The following is a 19,429-nucleotide window of genomic DNA, read 5'->3' on the forward strand; positions in this document are numbered from 1 at the left end:
TTGTGCATTCAATGGTCAAAGTAACAAACTCTGTAGTAATACTAAGTTCAGTAACTCTAGAGGCTTAAAAATAAGAACCGAACGTATACTTGGTTTCTTTTTTTGTATACCTAGAGAGGATCCGTAAATGTTTCTAGTTGAGAGTTTGCAAGCTGTGTCCAAGCTCTTTTTCTAAGCCTCCACTTATTGTTCTCTGCATTTTAGGTATAAAATAAAATCATGCAGATCTATTGTAATTTGAAACTAAATGTTATTTTTTATAAGCTTCTAAACCTTAGTAGTCTGAAAGTGATTGGCGAGCTGAGACTAGTGTCACTGTAAGAAATAAAATGAAATGAAGCCTGAGCATTTTAGATAATACATTAAATTAAATTAGGGAATAAATAGAGTAGATTAATTACTTAATCTAGTGTTTAGTTTTCAAGGGAGCTATGTCATTGTGCTTGATGAACCTAGGATTTTCAACCTAAATTACTCTGTTACCTATAGCTTGTGTTTTTTGCTTTAGAAACCCACCTTCTCGCCAATGAAGGTTAGTCCATAATTGTCTGGTGATGTTTTTTAGAATCATATGGTAGACGTGTTTTATGGCTTTAAAAGGTCTTAGGTGTACAAGTATATCTTAACTTTAGCCTTACTTGGTTGCAGGTGATGTGTTTCTATCAAATAGTACAGATACCATACCCAATATAAAAAAAAAATATAGAAAACAAATTAATGTTTCAGAATCCAAAATGTAATTGTGTTTTGATTGGTTCTGTCCAAAATGCAGACGAATTTGCAGAGTTGAATTCAGGGGTGTCAACCCGCAGATGTCAAAGGTTGCAAACAGGTCAGTTTTCTTTGTTTTTTAGTTGAAATTGAGAAAATTGCATGTTCCCGGTGTCCAGATATACTGTGTGCGGACTGCAAGGGAGTAGAAGCGCTCTCACAAGCTGATGGTCAGCAAAGGTAGGTGTGTGTGTGTGTTAGTGTGTGTGAGTATATTAATGTGTGTGAGCAGGAAGTGGCCATGACCAAATCGCATAACCCTTCCTGAAGATTGAAAATACTTACAGGTCTAACCCGGTATATTCCAAGGTATGTCTGTCATTCATTTAGCTCTCTGCCAGCTCCTTCAATGCCTTTACCGAATATGTAAATACAAAGCCTATATAACTTCTATCTTTCTATCTGCCTGTCGGCTTTTATTTCCAAGTATTTTCCCGCTTCTCCCTTGGCTTTTTATTTGCTTGTCATACCAAATTCCCAAATTCTTAGCTACTCGATTTTGCTTTTGTCACATTTACCATTTGAAAATGTCTTCCTCACCTCACCACGTCCTCAAGGAAGCATGAATTAATACGCCCCTCTAATCTTACATCAACAAAACTTGCCCAAACAGACTGCTCGTTTGTGACATTTCCAGTGTGTGTGTGTGTATATACACACACACACACTTTGTGGCCTATGCGTAATTCGTTAATGAAATAATTGATAGTATGGCAGAATGTGTTGCTCAATATTTGTTTATCTTACCTTAAAATAATTGTAAATGGTGGCAGCAGGATAAGGAATGCAGGAGGATGACAAATGGTTAACTACTTGCAAACCACTGCTTTTTGTAAAGATAATGGGAATAGTGACATTGGTAACAATACTGAACCATCTCTCATTTTGACAGCGGCCTTATAAAATATGTGTCAAGGACTGGATACAAAGCGCTCGAGGATGTCAACATGATGTAAGAACTGAAGACTCACCAAGGGGACCAGCGCTGAGGGTATTCTACTGTTTTGCTTGTTGTAAGATTTATTGATGTTCTGTTTATATAACAATTGTGGTTTAACACTAAATAATAGGAAGCTGGGATAGTGTATGTCTCTGATAACTGAGATTTATAGGGAATTGGCCATAAATTTTCCATTTTATGGATTTCTGTTTGAATTCATGTCATTGCTTTATTGGAACTAAATTGTCCTCCAAAGTTTAGAAGCACGATCGCCTCAACCCTTGCCATAAGTCTTGATATCCTTGCAGTTAACGGCTCTCTCTCTCGGTTCCGTGGTGTCCAAAGGATTAAATAATGAATATCTGTGAGCAATGAACTTAAAAAGGACATGCTGAGTTCTGATCTACAGTAAACTATCCCATGTGAGGTGACGGGATCCAAATATCACAGGACACACGATGGATCCACTTCAACAACAAAAACTGTATATCACTTTTATGCTCAAATCAAAACTTCTTTCCCAGAAACTCCAGAAGATCAAATGTAATATCCCATGAAATATGGCTTCATCTGACCCCGGCTGTAGCAAAAATATCTCCTGTTGAACTGTCCTCTAAAGGTCCGGTATGATACAATCTGTTCTCACTTCATGAACTCCCTTACCACCTTACCCCACCAGACCCCTGTAACTCTTTCACCTCTGCTTTAAAGCTGTTCTTTTCTTACTCAAGCTGTCAAACAGGCAGCCAGAGAATGTATTCCCAAGAAACCTTCTTAGGACCCATGCCTTCAGACTTACACCCCATCACTGACCCCTGGCATATTCAGCACACTTGCTTTCTACTTTGTTGGACGCATTGACTCTAGAAAAAAAATATTACTGTTTTATTTATTATTAAGTCATGTTCTTAACTGTAGAAAGACTGCTGCTCACACCTTGTTAACGCAACATTGTCTTCTCTATTCAGGTGCGCCAACACTGACCTTCCATAAAAATAATGTACATGAGCAATGGGCACCAGGAGATTTTACTAGGGCATTAACGGGTAACTTTAAGTGTAGATTATCTCCAGAAATATTTGGTATTCCTCAAAAGAATTAAGGCGGTCAAAAAGATATAATATTTGTCAAAATCGGCTGATTCCGTTAACATTCCGATAGTTTGGGAGAGATATTCTGGGACAAGTGGTATGTAATGGAGTCATTAGGCAGAGTTAAAATCTCCGGTAAACATAAATATCACTATTTTTCCTCGTAACATATGCATAAAAACGATTTCATAAAATGCATTATATATAGCAGGTGCCAGAGGTATGCAAATGCGCAGAATTTTACTGCGTCATAAATTATGCAAGTTAGCAACTATTATACACCGAGGTGACATTATTTGCATAATTTGCCTCAGGGTGAAACATTTCTTAACCAGTGTTAATTTATACACGAGTTCATTGAGTTTTAAGGTGCATTTACTTTTCTAGCAGGTTTACTTACGTGTAGATCCCTTTCTGTAGAGGTTCATAATTGTAGCCTTTGGGATCAGAGTTCGCCTGTTGGATTATGGGTCTAGCTTCTTTAGAAGTGGATTTAATAGAGGGCAGGCAATATATTTACCTAAAACATTAGTTTGTTACGGGCCAGTGTGAGGCACGTCAGCATGAGTCTGTTCTTAAAATACTTAACCAATTTTAAGGAATACCTTAATCGGTTCCATATTTTGGCCTGGGCTGCCCTGGACAAGGCTTAGGCTGTCAGATCTCTGTGGCAGGTGATTGGGCCTCCAGGTGTTTCCCACCTCAATGAGACTGTTTAGAGGATCATCTGATCTCCATTGTAACCAACCCAACAATTCTGAGGTCTGCTCGTAGCCAAAACAGACATCCATTCTACTCCCTACTCTGTTACCGTCTATGGTCTGCCATCATATGACATCATTTCATGACACTTCACACAAACATGTGCAGCACAATGAAGAGGATGCTCTTGGGAGGCTCTGCCTTGGGTGGCACCACTACTTTATCCTACTGAACACATTGCTGACCCTATCCATATTGTTCGTGATCTTTGTGATTCATTACTACAAAGTTGTTGTATGAATACAACATAAATGTGCCCCCTGAAATCCAGTGCCCATTCTTGCCACCCCTTGTTTTCCCAGGCTTTAACATATCTGAACTATGGCCAGATGGCAAGCTGAGGGTGTTCATTCATAATGTTAAACAAACATATTATTTACTTACACTTGAATAAACTAAAATCATGAAATGTGTGGCATGGAAAAAAACTTTTTTTTTTTTTAAAGTCCTGCATTTGAGAAAAAGCCGTAGCAATTGTAATCAGTATAACATTTCTATTCCCACTGGGATTGAAGGAAAATAGTAGGGTGAAATTCCAAGGTAAAAGAAGCAAGCAGATTGTGGGAAAAGGGCATCAGGAAAACTCAAGCTTGTTTGAATTGGCTGTGCTTCTTGATGGAAATCTAATGAAATATGTCAAAACGAAATATTGTTTTCTCTAAATGTCTGTTAGCATAGTTTCATTATTATCTAATATATATATATTATTAGAATGAATCCCAATTACTGGATTACACTATGATGGCCATTTAGAGAAAATCAGTAGCTCACAAGGAGAATAATCACATTAAATGTATCCAGATGTTTCCACAGCTCATATTACATGGTAAAAGTTTTGGAGGATGGGGCATTTTAGCAGTAAATTAGTTCTGGCTGAAAAATGCATACCTTGTATTCAGCTTTAACATGAACGACAAATGATACAGCTCGTTTGGCAACGGATATATTTTCAAGGCTTATGCAACCAGCATTATGGCTAGTGGCCACTGGCCAGAAGTGATTGCAGTACAGCATTAGTGGATGCACGGTTAAACCAAATATCAGACATTTTAAATAATATTACAGAGGGGTTATGTTTTATATTTTGAAGTTTATAGTTAAATTCTATATCAGGAAATAGTTTCATATTTAATGGCATGGGATCTGTGCATTATTTGGACTCATTATATACAATCAATGGCCACTAAAAGATTTAGTGTTGTGTGAACAGAAGGTGGCTCACAATGTACTAAATGTCATGGATTTGTACTCGCTCATAGACTAACAGAACATCTTACATGCTCCAGTGCTTCACAAAGGACAAGGAAATGTCACGCTCTGTACCAGGGATGCAAAACTCTGGTCCTTCATGGCAAACAGGCAACTTTTTTTTGGATGCCTCACCTTGAGCGCAGGCATCTCAATTAAAAGTTCCTAAAAATACTTTCATGCAAGAGCCTACTAGAGTTGTGAAGCCATGACCCATGGGACAACATATATAAAAGGATTACATAATTGTGACTAACTGTATATGGGATCTCTTTGTACTCTTCGGTGCCTGGTCTCCTGTATATGCTTTTGGCTTAACAGATTCTAAACTCTGGTTCAGAGTAAGTAATGATTGGTGGAGTGCGGTGGATTGTGTCCAGCGTATTCATCATGCAGTGAGAACTTTCTGGAACTATATCGCCTACTGATTTCCATGAGGACTAAACTCGCAATAGTACCTTGTGGAAATCTCACATTTCTCAAGTTCACAACTTGTATATATGCTCCCTGTGGTTCAAAGTGACTCGCTGTGTGAGGGACCCACCGAGATGTACCAAGGTGGTCATTTAAAGACTTGTTATTTGTTACAGTATTAATTTTCCTAGTTTGATTCTTACACTAACTTGCCTGAAATGGGTTGTTTCGTAGTGTGAATTTTGCTATACTAAATATAAGTCCCACCAGGGATAGCCAAAGTGTCTATACAAGGACACCAGTGTCCATTGCAAGGTTTTTGAATGTCCATAGAACGTCATTATACTGTCCATCACAGACCCCAGTAAATGTCCACCATGAGCAATGTTGGTGGCGACCCCCGCGTCCCACTGTATTATTATTATTTTTTATCCATAAGGACCCACTGGAATACAACATATGCATCCATGGTATTTTTTCTTTATCATATTTCAGCAGATCTTTAAGATGAGTCTCTAGGGGTTTATGATGAGGTCACTTGTTTTGTTTCAGAACTACATGTACAACCGTACAAAAATCAAAAGGACTTAACACATTTCATCAAGACAGCCTGAAGCTATGTGCACACAGTTCTAATATACTGTTGATGGATGAAAACCATTTAAAAGCCTTCATGACCTGCACTAAGGATACTTGAGTAAGATATATACATCTGTAGGTTGGCTATTACTACTTTGTAGTCACTTAAAATACAATGGAAAATCAATGTGTCCGACAGTTGCATTCAAATCTGTAATTATCTGCATTTAAAAACTTCAAGTGCTGTAAATTCAGTACGTATTTAATAAGTACGGTTACTACAGATCAACTTTGATTCGGAACATCTCATTAGATAGATATATTTGAATATTCCTCTGATTTTTACTGAGTATAAAAAGGGTTTTATTTTATCCATTGGTAAGCCTGTGACAAAATACAGGCAATGATTTCGCTTTGATGTAACAGTATGATTCTTATCAGTAATTAAGCCTGGATTTTAAAGTAATAAGGTTAGCAATTAAACTAACAAACATGAAAATGGTTTGGTTTCTGTTGGACTATTTGTTCTGGTCTTTTGTATGTTACAGGTTAATGTATAATATTACTGATAAATATTTAAGTCACTTTTATATCTGGATCATTATATCTGCTGTGGGTATTCCCCAAAAATTCTCTATTTTTACACCAAATAAAACCAAATAACCATATAACAGCCAAACATTTGGAGAAAATTTCAGTAGTTTTGGTAGACCTGTTTTTGCGTTATGGGCCATGTAACATGATTTTTATAATACTAGTTACCATTCACCGTCACCGAGCTTGGATCTACTAAAACTAAGATACAATTGGAAGGATAGATGGTTCAACAAGAAAACCACCTGCTATGGAAGAAGCCATAGGGAAGATATTTGCAATAAAGTGCTATGAGTAAAAGCAGGCGATAGAAGTACTGAAAATACAAGTATCATATAAGCTTGAATAAATATTTATAATAAGAAAGAGAATAAATAGCATTATTCTGTATGCTACAAGTGAAGGAGTCCCCCATAATAAAGGAGAGGCAGATGGCTTGAGTTTAAAATATTTACTTTCTGCTTAAACTTTAAAATATTATAAAATGCGTGTATCTCCTTTTTGCCAAATATTTTATAAGTTGGTTATTTTTACTAAGAATGGTATCTCCATTTTATATAAACACATTGATGCACTTCTAAAATAAAGAAGCCAATTCTATGCACATGGTTTGGTGTTACTCTAAAAATAGAAAATAGAGCAATCAGCACATTTGTAAGGATGGGAGATTTGGGAGTAGAACACACATTGCATCCGAAAACGGGTACTTTGTACCGATATATTCCAGGCCAGCATCTCAGTCTGACGAGACCGGTAACGGAACAAGCTGGACGCCGGCTCTGCACATTTCGGCAGCGATGAATACAATCCGCACGCAGGTGCGCTGAACAGGCTGTTGTTAGTCGTTCTGCCGCTAGATGGCGCAGTGGAGTAATGGTGCAGCCCTGATCTGCTTCATCATTCATTACAAGAACCTGAAGCCCTACAATGACGGGGACGGAGCGCGGGGCGGGACACGCGAGCGATCGGGCTGGCGATACAGCTGACTAAGAAACCGCAGCAGGACCAACTAAAGCGGCTGCGTTTCCAGGGGCAGCTTCCCTGCATCCCATTCCCCCTCTCCTAGCCGGTGCAAAGTATCTTTGAGGATTTGTTTTCATCAACAACATAACTCTGCGTGGGGTAACCGCTGCAGTTATTTTCTTCCTCCCCGGTCCCGCTCAATACGCAGATTGAAACCCGAAATATGAGTGAAGCTCCGTGGATCCAGACCTTGTGCAGGAGCTGAGATCCTGAGTCTGAGAGACGGTCACCCTGCTTCTGGGGTGAGATCGGTTAACCCCTTCCGTGTTCATTGGTATTACATACCGCACCGTGCGAGGGCTGCTGCTTCTCCGGGACACAGACCGCGGCGTGGATGCGTGACATGATTGAACCGCAGCCCACTCAGAAAATCGGCAAAATGAAAAAGTTGCGGAGAACTTTATCGGAGAGTTTTAGCCGAATAGGTGAGAGCAAGATCGTTACTTATATACTCCACGGACACTACTATATACCGCTTATATCTCCTATATACCGCACGTTATATATACCGCTTATATCTCCTATATACCGCACGTTATATATACCGCTTATATCTCCTACCTACCGCACGTTATATACACCGCTTATATCTCCTACTTATTGTCTGTTATATAGCATAGATCTGGCTTCATGTAGTTTTTGTCATGTTTTATCCAATGTTTGATTTGGGTCCTCTGATGCATACAGTGATATATATAAAGTTAATGGACCATGTTATATTGTATATAGATGTTATATTACCCCATTGTATCTACTTAACAGTCCCTCTTGTATTACATTCTGCATAGACATTATTTTACCCCATGCAATTTTATTGTCTGCGTAAAACATTTAAGTACTGTATAGCTGCCATTTCCCCCATAGTGTGTGTGTGTGTATGTATGTATGTATGTATGTATGTGTGTGTGTGTATGTGTGTGTGAAATATATATATTTATTACTTCATAGCTGTAATATTGTAAAATTCTCCCCATGCTATATACCATGCAGTTGTTTTATGGTATATATTGTATATGGCTCAGCACCTTCTGCTGCAATATGTTGGGGTATTGCTTTGTTGAATTTGTTGCCTTATGTTTCCTTTACACCCCCCAGCTCCCCAACCCTGTATATACCTGAATTATTTCCCATTCTGGGGGGTAATGTGCCAAAAAGTGATGATGCAAAGTTTGAAAAGTGGTTTTATCGCCATGGCAACTAATGAGAATGGTCCTACACAACCCTCAATGTGTATATATAACAATATATGTTGGTGAAAATTGTGATGCTTCGTGCCCCTACCACCGTGTTATTAATGTCTCCGTGCTTCTCATGTCATGCGCCGCTCTTTTCTTCCTGCCCCCCCGCATTGTCGTATACCACCCAGTGGCTTCTAGCCCCCCCATGTTGCATGTTGCGCCCTGTATAGGGCACAAGGCCTTGATTTTTTTTTTTTACATCCACCCCCACTTTGTCTATTACAAAGAAACATCCTCAGAAAGGCGTCCCGTTCTAGCCCCCGCTCTATAATATGTTTCGTAGAGACCGTCACCCCCGGCTCGCTCCACGTTACATTCTGCAGCGATGCCAGGTCTCTGCTGTGTGGAGAGAATTCACTTCCGTTACTTAAGTTTAGAAAGAAAAGAAAAAAAATCCCTTTCTGGTATGCGCTGCACAGATGTTTCTGCACGCTGGAGACTTGCATGTTCCTAAACCCCGCACAATGTTTAGCTGGCTTCAGCGAGTCGGCTTTCGCACACGGTGTAACCCCCTGTGTTCTAGAAAATGGAAAATGTGCCCAAGTTGCCCTAGTTTATTTTATCTTTTGAGAACTCAAGAGCAGAGCTATAGAGATCTTTATACAATTTATGATCCAGATTCAAGTTATTCAGGAACATGACGAGGCATATCCAGAAACATCTACGTCAAACACTGAAAGCATAGTGACCACCTTGGTTCCCTGGCTGCTAGGGTTTGTCTAGCCCCATGTGGGTACTGACCATAAGGTGAACTTGGCTATAGCACCCTGGAGCAATATAGGTCCACATATACCATTGCCCTGCTTTACCATTGGTGTGCACTGGTGATACGGTTCTTGACTTGACAGATCAGTCACCGATGACCCTCTGTGTTCTATAAGTAAATACGCTTTATTGATTAGGTCCAGATTGTGCTGGAATTATGGAAGGAACCTTTCAACAAAATGCAGAGTAGACATCGACATTTAACAAAGATGTCACGGAAAGAGAATTTGATGGCAGATAAGAACCATTCGGCCCGTCTGGTCTGCTGGCTTCCTGGCACAGAGACTGTGACCTTAATCAGTCCTTGGACAGTCTTGTCTTCAGTTCAGAATAGTTTTATGCCTACCCAGTGCGTGTTAAAAATCCCTCACTGTAAGAACCTCTAACACTTCTGATGGGAGGCTGTTCTATTTATTTTCCTGCTCCGTAAAGTGTAATGTCCTGTATCCAGAATTTGCGATGTCCACTTGGCTGACAAGTATGACATCTTCAGCTTTAAAATCAATTTATGATCTTTATCTTTGTATTGACATAGTTTCAGCAATTTCCACTTCTTCCACTAAATATATGCACTATTAGCATATCATTTTACTTAAAATATTAATAGAAAAAATCAAATTAAAATATTTGATTACATTGTAAGGTCACTGAAGCAGGGCCCTCCTCATGTGTTTAAATATACTATCTTGTTATATTATATACTAATTATGTCCTGTCTACCCTTTGTACAGCACTGCGGCGTCTGGTGGCGCTATATAAAATAATAATAATAATAAAATATCTGTGGTTTATTTTCTTTGTATGCAAAAAAAACAAAAGAAAAACGTCCAACGCTATTGAATGAAATAAATCTCTTTCCTAAAAATAGAATTTCTAGATGTGTTTGCAATCCCTGCCATTAAAGAAGAAAATACTTAATGACGGTTATCCCCTCTACTGTGTAGAAAGGAAATGATTCAGATATAAAAAGGGACATTAAACCCCAGCTGGTGTCACGCAGACAAGGGACTTCCAATTGTAATGAGATACAGCGAGCATTAACCCTTCACCATCCTTTGTCTTGGAAACAGCTGTTTTTCCCTGGGCAAAAGTGCCTCCGTCCTAGATTTATATTTATTAATATATTCAGATTTGTTTGGTAAATTGCATTAACTGCCAAATACAGGTTTTGGGGTTTCAATGGTTAATCTCGATTGTGGATTTGATATGAAACTATGTATCTATAAATTGCAGAGGTGTGAATGTAGGTGTAACTTTGCTGATAGGTAGTGTTCTGGAATGAATAAATGCCATGAGTTTATTTACTGTTCAAAAGGAACCATGAAGGATCAAAAATTCACTGAAAAAACAATGATAGGGTTACATTGGCTTGGTTTGGTTCTTCAATGCAAGTTTTTTTTTTTTATTTATTTATTTATTTATTTATTTTTTACTTATTAGTTGTGCAGATGCACCAAGCAATTTTTTGCTCTTTTACTCTTTCTCACAATCTCACTCTCTCTCTGTCTCCCTACATCTCTGCCCTCCGTTTCCATGTCCCTGATTCCTCTCCCGCAGCTCCACTTCGGCTCTTGCCTCTTCTTGTTCTTCTGTCTTCTTTTTTTCACCTGATTCTCCTCTTGTCTTCTTTCTTCATGTGTTTCTCCGTGAACCAGGCCTCTCAGAGGACTTCCACAAAAGGATGGAACCTCTGGACGCACTCGGTCCCCCGATTAGTGGCTAGTGGATGTTTGGGAAATTACAAAGGAACTAGGATTGTATAGTTTTGTGACTGCCAAGTCGGGTTATTAATCATATCCACTATCCTCCACTCGTTTTTATGGCAAAGGGAAGTCATAAATACAAATATTTATGCACCCCCAGCCCCCCCCCGCCGATAGTCCACTTAAAAATATGTTCTACCCAATGTAATTTTTGTTTTTCTTTTTTTAAAACCAACAAAATACATGCCTGTGACAGCATCGCTATTATTTACGCAAAAGGTTTGCATGTTTAGTAGTAAATCTGTAAAGTGAAATTGTGCCCATATGTTTCTTATTTAATCCTCTATACTGTATAAGTGAACACTGGTAGGCTGAATGACTTTGTTGCCATAACATCAAATATGCTCTTGGCGAGTTCCTGTGGTTTTATATTATTTAACTAGAAAATGTGTGTAAGTTGAAGATGAAGCCGTATTGTTTAAGGGAAACTCACATAAATGTCTTCAAATGCTTCTTCCTTTACTATCGGTAACTTGCCTCCCGTCTCCGTATCCTTTGCAGTGAGTTTCTATTTAAAACGCTCTACAGAGCTTCCTGGCTCCGTCGTCTTTGTATTGATGGTCAGATAGCTGCTTATAATGCATGCGCAGTATACTTGATGGCAGAATGTTTTTGATTAATAAAGTGGGATTTTATTTATATTATTTTTCTGTTTTTGTTTTGTTGAGTTAAAGCTATCGGTGATACTGGTACCAGAAAATTTGGGCATTACTGTCCCTTTTTAAATACACATTATATTAATGTATTTTTTATTGAATAAACCCATGGTAATCAGTATTTATAAAAGAAAAAAAATATTTTGCTGTAATTGCTTCTAGCTTCAAAAAAATAGCCACAATTTTATAGATTATAAGCTTGCGAGGCGGGGGCTTTCTGTCTAATGTATCGATTTCTTATCCCGTCTGTTCTAGTTCTCTCGTACCCACGAATGTAGACACTGTAAGAAGCTCTGCGTAAATTGCGGGCGCTATAAAGGAGACAACAGGAAAGCTCTTGATTTGAGGTTTCTTCCTGACCAATTTTCTTACATTGCATTGATGATATCTTAATGTCAGATTTTATTAGTTAAAACCCAACCTTGCCCCCTTTTCTCCCAGAGAGAACGGCTTATCCCCAACGAATATCACGCACGCTGCAGCCACGCGGCTTGATATGTGCCGGTTGTGCTGCCACCAGATGGCCCTACCTAATGCATTGCCCCAAAGGCATAGAGAGATGGGGGTGAAAAGGTTAAGTGACTGCCACATTCCAAATCTTTCCATATCTGTGTAGCTGGGTGTTGTGATGCTCATGTAGAAGGCGAGCTTAACCCTTAAACAACTAGAGGGAAGTGCAAACCTCCAGTCCTTTGACACAGATTTCAAACTAATTCGGTAAACGAACCATATACAAAGTTCATTAAAACTTCTCAAGTGTACTACACTGATGACACTTGGCACCTATAGAGTTAAAATGTTCATGCCAAACATTACTGTGAAAGTCCTGCTTAACTCATGCTTAAGAGGCCGTTACAGCCAACATCACATTATTATTATTATCTTTTATTTATATAGCGCCAACAATTTACGCAGCGCTGAACACTTAGTTATAAGTCTAACATACTAGCCAGATATTACTGACCAACACATATTAATCGCTGCAAAATACGAGCTTCTATGTGTTATTAATGCAGTAATAGATCCTGAGCTCACTGTCTCTCTCACTGTCTTTCTCTCTTTATTTCTGTTTCTCCCTCCTTTTTCTCTCTATCTCCTTCTTTTCTCTGTTTCTCTCGCTCTGTTTCTCTTTCTCAGCAATGCTGGAAAATTCACTTAATCGCCAGAGGAAATACCATTGGTGTCATCAATGAAACAGAACAGTATTCTCTGCGATGCAAACATTCCGTCGAGATGCCTAGTTTTGCCTTAAAAGGGCAAGAGGTGGTCCAGGGCTTTAAGCGTCGCGCGCTACCAGTTGGGAGACTTCAGTTTATCCAAATGTAACGGAGCGATCTAAACGTTTCTTCCACTCTCGTTTTACGTTTGGAAAACATGAGTCAAACGGCTGCCAAGTACAGCCTGCCAGATATTCGCCCTTCGAGGCTGCTGAATTCTAGCTGGAAGCCTAACATGCTTTTGGCTTTGAGCACAAAGGGTACAAGAAATGAATGTTGATTTTGAATACTTCTGAAGACCTTGCATTGTTGTGACCCCCCCATAATAAAGCAGGTACCAATTAGCATTATACCCTTAAGGTACTAATAAACAAATGTCAAGAACTAAGCATTTTTTTTAAGTGGATAATTCAATTAATGTATCTTTTTTTCTTCTATACATTTTAATATCTGGAATGCAGCTTTTTTGTTAAAATAATTAGCTAAACTTGTAACTTATTAGAGAGCGGGGCAGACCAATTTCTCCTCTAAGCAAATGACCACGTTATTTTTAGAAATATGGGAAGAATTATAAGGGAATGCAGTCCACGACGGCTGTTTATACTATATTCAAAATATCTGTATCTGAAAACCAAACATTCAGCGGATGCTGTGATTCTGAACACGAGACGTACGGTAATGCTTTTCATATTTATTTTGGTTACACGCTGAAGCCGTGCATTTTAAAAACAAAAACATTTTAATCGCTGTCAACGGTGTCTACAGAGTATAAATCAAAGAAACGGGCAGCACAACAAAATAATAAAAAGAAATAATGCACGATTATGACATCATCCATCTGAGTGTACCTCGAAGGTCATCTCAAAATGTGTTTTGTCATTGTCTTATCTTTGGTAGTACAAAGTTTATGGAGGTCTTCAAGATTGTTTTTCCCGTTCTTTATAGGGATAAAAATATACATTCCTTTTCTCGGTTGGAGAACCTTATTAAAAGGTCTAGTATAGTACATTGAAGGTAATGGTTCAGGGATTGCACCTAAAGTGTGCCTTCACAAACTTAATCGATAAGGTAGTTTGATCTCATGGTGGCTGAAAATGATCGTCGCCATCCATTGAATACTACCTGGTAACACAGACATAAACGTTCAGGTTAACAGTGTCCAGTTTGGGAGGTTATCAGGATTATCTGGTTTTTAGGCATGGTACTAGATTATAGGTATCTAAAACAGTAGTAGATTGCTAGACAATGCCCAGGCTTTGTTATTGTACTTTTGATTTATGAATTTACGGGTGAATAATAATTTATAGAAGTTTTCCAACTGGCTAAAAGTTTTGAGTAGATACTGCAACTGATTGGGTTTGGGCAAAGGAAGTAAAAAGCAGTAGGGCAAAAGATGTAATGCCAAGGGGCAAGCCTTGGCACCAGTGTTGGGAGCAAATGTCTGTGTACTCTCTCTATAGTTTCTCACTAAAAGCTTATCTCAGGATAACCCAGCAACCCATACGGATGTCCAGTGTATGTCCAGTGTATGTCCAGTGTATGTCCAGTGTATGTCCAGTGTATGTCCAGTGTATGTCCAGTGTATGTCCAGTGTTCCAATGGGCGGCTTGCTGCTGGGATCCAAGTGTCGGGACCTGGGTCTCTTGTATGGAGAGGCTATGGAAATGTTTTGATATGATCTTTCCTTTAACACGTTTTCTTTCTTTCTTTTTTTGGTTTTCGTCCCTATAATTAAAACAATGTGTTGTAATGATTTGCTCATCCTTCTCGTAGATCTGGTCGGCGGGGCAGCTGCTGTCTGTCAGCTGCTGGACTAAAGCTGGCGTTATGGCAGGTTTAGCCCTTGGACTGCTAGACCGCCGCAGTTGCCCATCCCTGCTTAAGTGATTGATTAACAGTCTATGAAGTGGGATTTGGAATGGCTATTTTTGTGCCTGTTGGTAGATCAGCATCTTCATAATTACGCGTATCCTGTGTTCAGCATTGATAACTACAGGTGGTGAAACCCAATTTTTTCTTCTGTGGATTCAGTGGCTTCTACAATAATGTTCAATTTCGCAGTTTTGTAGATTTGAGCTAAACTGATGGATTGTCCTGGCAAAGCTCAAGTCAAATTTTACAGACAGAGAACATGCTTGCATGTTTTTCAATATACCAATACGAAGGTCACATGTTACAGCTTTCTAGAACAAATGACTGCAGTAAAACTTTGAAAATCAGCCCTATGTAGCCCAAATCAAGAAGAGGCGGCAGCTTGATTTACCACATAAACAGCCAATATCGCGTATTTGAAGAAGGGAGAGTTTTTCATTTTTAATGATAAAGTTTTAGGCAGGTGCAAAGTAAGAAGGTTTCCAAAATAGACGTGTTAATAGTTTATTTTTTATCATTTAGCAAAGTGAGTGAATAGAAGAAAAATCTAAATCAAGATTTGGCGTGACCACCCTATGCCTTTAGAACAGCATCAGTTCTTCTAAGTATACTTGCTCACAAGTTTTTAAGCAACTTGGCAGGTAGGTTGTTGGAAAACTAACCGCAGTTCTTCTGTGGACTTAGGCAGCCTCAGTTCCTTCTCACTTCAGACATACAGACGTATAGTCCTAGACATACTTGATTATGTTGAGATCAGGGCTCTGTGGGGGCCATACCATCACTTCCAGGAGACCTTGTTCTTTAAGATGAAGATAGTTCTTAATGACTGGCTGTATGTTTGGGGTCATTTTCATGCTGCATAATACATTTGGGGCAATCAGATGCCTCCCTGATGGTATTGCTTAATGAATAGGTATCAGCCTGTACTTCTCAGCATTGAGGAGACCATTAATTCTGACCAAATCCCCAACCCTATTTGCAGAAATGCAACCCCAAACTTGCAAGCAACCTCCACAATGCTTGCCTGCAAACACTCATTCTTATAGCACTCTCCTTATATCACTCCTGCCAGTGTTGAGCTTCATGGCACTGCTGGACATCTTCCAATTACGAAGGGAAGTATACATGATGCATCTTTCATCTGCTGCACTAAGTTTCCTTGGCTGATAACAGCCCTCAGTCTACAGCCCTCAGCATTGCCCGTTTCTTTGCCCATCTTCAAAAGGGCTTGAACAGCACACCAGACCTTGCTGATGAAGTATAACTTCCTTGTGTCTTGTTGCTGTGCTCAGTCTTGCCGTGATGTATGACTTTTGACATCAAACTGCCTTAAGCCACCTCGCCTTGTGAGTTTGACTGTTCCTCACCCAGTTTTATTCATCCTACACAGCTGTTTGCGTTTCAGTTATTGATTGTGTTTCAACCCACATATTAAATTAGGACCTGCTTGGTATAATTGTTTAATCATAGACCCAACTATATGCCTGTATGATTTTGTACGAGTGTATCTAGAAGAATTTATGCTATTTTGAAGTTTGATTTGAGTTGGATTTTTCTTCTGTCCATGCATATTGCGTTTTGTTAAATGTCCATTTTGAAAGCATTCTTACTCTCACACCTGCCTAAAAGTTTTGCACAGTACTGGACAAAGTAATTGCCATCATCAATGTTTTGGTGACAAAAGGGAATGAGTAAAAATTGAAATGTTGAGAGGGGTGTTATTGTGAGTATTCATATGCCCCTACTCTTAATAATGTTCTTAAGAGTAACAATAAGAAAGCTTAGGGGTACTTTAAGACATAAAGACCTAGAAGAACAGTTTTGGGAAAAGCTGGACATATTTTTAAGGTATATTCCAGAGGGCTGACTGTAGCAGACAGATGGGCACCAATGTGTAGTTCTACTGTTTTTTTTATTGTTTATAAAAATCTAGGGCTGCAACTAACGATTATTTTAATAATCGATTAGTTGGCCGATTATTTTTTCGATTAATCGATTAATCGGATAAAAAAAACAATATGCAAATTTTTCGTTTATTTAAAATAATTTAATGAACTGGATGTTAAAAAACAACTTAAATTTTACATTAACATTCTTATTTTGTTATGATGTAATAAAAAACAATATTTTCAAAGTACAAGAACCCAAACACAATATTTATGCACTTTGCACCCAGCACTCAGCACTTTGCCCCAGCCCTGGCACTTTGCACCAAGCACTCAGCACTTTGCACCCAGCACTTTGCACCCAGCCCTGGCACTTTGCACCCAGCACTTTGCACCCAGCACTTTGCACCCAGCACTTTGCCCCAGCCCTGGCAATTTGCACCCAGCACTTTGCACCCAGCACTTTGCCCCAGCCCTGGCACTTTGCACCCAGCCCTGGCACTTTGCACCCAGCACTTTGCCCCAGCCCTGGCACTTTGCACCCAGCACTTTGCCCCAGCCCTGGCACTTTGCACCCAGCCCTGGCACTTTGCACCCAGCACTTTGCCCCAGCCCTGGCACTTTGCACCCAGCACTTTGCACCCAGCCCTGGCACTTTGCACCCAGCACTTTGCACCCAGCCCCAGCACCCAGTCTCCAACTCTGCCCTGCCCCCACATTCTGCCCTGCCCCCACATTCTGCCCTGCCCCCACTCTGCCCTGCACCCACACTCACACCCTGCATCCCCACCCCCACTCTGCCCTGCACCCAGTCTCCCACTCTGCCCTGCCCCCACACTCACACCCTGCATGCCCACCCCCACTCTGCCCTGCACCCAGTCTCCTGCCCTGCCCCCCCACCCAGCCCTACACCCACACTCACACCCTGCCCTGCATCCCCACCCCCACTCTGCCCTGCACCCAGTCTCCTACCCTGGCTCCTACCCATTCGCTCTGTGCGAATGGAGCCACTCGAACAGAGCGAATGGAGCCACTCGTACAGAGCGAATCGCTCTGTGCGAATGGAGCCACTAGTACAGAGCGAATGGAGCCACTAGTACAGAGCGAATGGAGCCACTCGTACAGAGCGAATGGAGCCACTCGTACAGAGCGAATCGCTCTGTTCGAATAGAGCGATTCGCACTGTCGCACATAGACAAAGAATACTCACCTCTGCTACGGACTCGTTCCACTTCAAAGCTTCAAGTTTAAAACTTTATTGAAGTCTTGATTGAAGCGCGTCACATCCGTCACGTAGCTAAAAGAAGGCGGAGAGTGCAGAGCGTGTAGCAGAAGCGGGGAACGCTCGCGGAGGTAAGTAAAAGGAGCCGAGTGCTCCAACAACGAATCGATCACTCGATTAATCGATAACGGAAATCGTCGACAACGATTTCCGTTATCGATTATTATCGATTTTATCGATTCGTTGTTTCAGCCCTATAAAAATCCTTTGGCATGAGCTTTGATTAGGAGTCTTTAGCAATATTAACAACATGTATGAAACATAGCCATCAAACATGTCTGACCAGAACGTTCTATAGAAGGAGTTGTTTTACTCTTGCCCCTAGGCTCTCTTTCACATATCTCTGTAACTTTGACTGCTGTTTACATTATGGCTCCCCGTGATGGTTCCACATCTACAAGACAGCCCTTGTAGGTATAGCCTTGAGCATGCTCTTTCCAACTTACATTTAATAGGTCTTCAAATTGTGTTCAGGCTTCAATCTGCCTCGTAAGTTCCTCAATAAGGCTATAAAGTATAATTTATAGGCATTGTTATATTGAGAGCATTGTGAATGCTCGGTTACATGCTCTGTAATATTTATTTTTGAATGTTAATGGAATAATGGTATCGGCTGAATATTTTATATAGAAGCATAGCTTTGCCAAATATAACCTCACAATTTGGCTTGTACAATATATGAATAAAACACAGTGATAGCGTTACTCCATCATGGATAAATCACTATAAATGTAAACGTTACCATAAGTACCATGCAGTTATGCCTTAGTTCAATACATATACCTATTAGTGTATTTATTAATCCTGTTTTAATGGTGTTCGTCATCTCAATGCTTTTGTTACTTTAGTTATTCTCGTAAATACTCGCCCAAGAAGTTAGAATTAGATACCGTGAAATAATTAGAACTTTATAGGATCTGTTATGAATGATGCAGATTTTGGGTTTTATTCACTAAACTGTAAGATGAAACATTTCAATTCACCAACTGCACCGTGTACTGCTAAATCCATGAGATAGCATTATACACGTCTCGCGTACGTACCGATGCTGTATGTAGGTGGCCGTTCTCAAACATATACCGGTGGTCTTTAAGATGAAATTCAAGGGTGAAAAAGATATTCTTCTCCTTAAGCATAAAAATACAGGGCTGCGTAATATAGGTTAATATAGATGTTAACATATAAAATAATAAACTAAGAGAAACTTAATGTTGCTTTTGATGAATACGTTTAAAAGCAACTCATGGTAAAGTGTTTTATAAGCAAGTTCTTATATAATGGTATGAAAAATACAAAATAAAGCCTCATAAAACATATACTTATAAAAA

At 39.6% G+C, this 19,429-nt stretch overlaps 1 protein-coding gene across 2 annotated transcripts in view; it reads left to right on the plus strand.

Moving 5' to 3' along the window:
- The first annotated feature begins 7,348 nt into the window (after positions 1–7,348).
- Positions 7,349–19,429, plus strand: part of CDK14 (cyclin dependent kinase 14) — a 202,502-nt gene continuing 190,421 nt past the window's right edge. The window contains exon 1 of one of the 2 annotated variants that reach the window (XM_053468070.1): positions 7,349–7,847. In XM_053468070.1, coding sequence (XP_053324045.1) covers positions 7,757–7,847 — 91 coding nt within the window. In that variant the 5' untranslated portion in view covers positions 7,349–7,756. The remainder of the gene's footprint in view (positions 7,848–19,429) is intronic. The other variant, XM_053468069.1, reaches the window with a different exon arrangement.

Source organism: Spea bombifrons, chromosome 5, assembly GCF_027358695.1.
Source record: "Spea bombifrons isolate aSpeBom1 chromosome 5, aSpeBom1.2.pri, whole genome shotgun sequence".
In the NCBI taxonomy this organism is placed as follows: Eukaryota; Metazoa; Chordata; class Amphibia; order Anura; family Pelobatidae; genus Spea; species Spea bombifrons.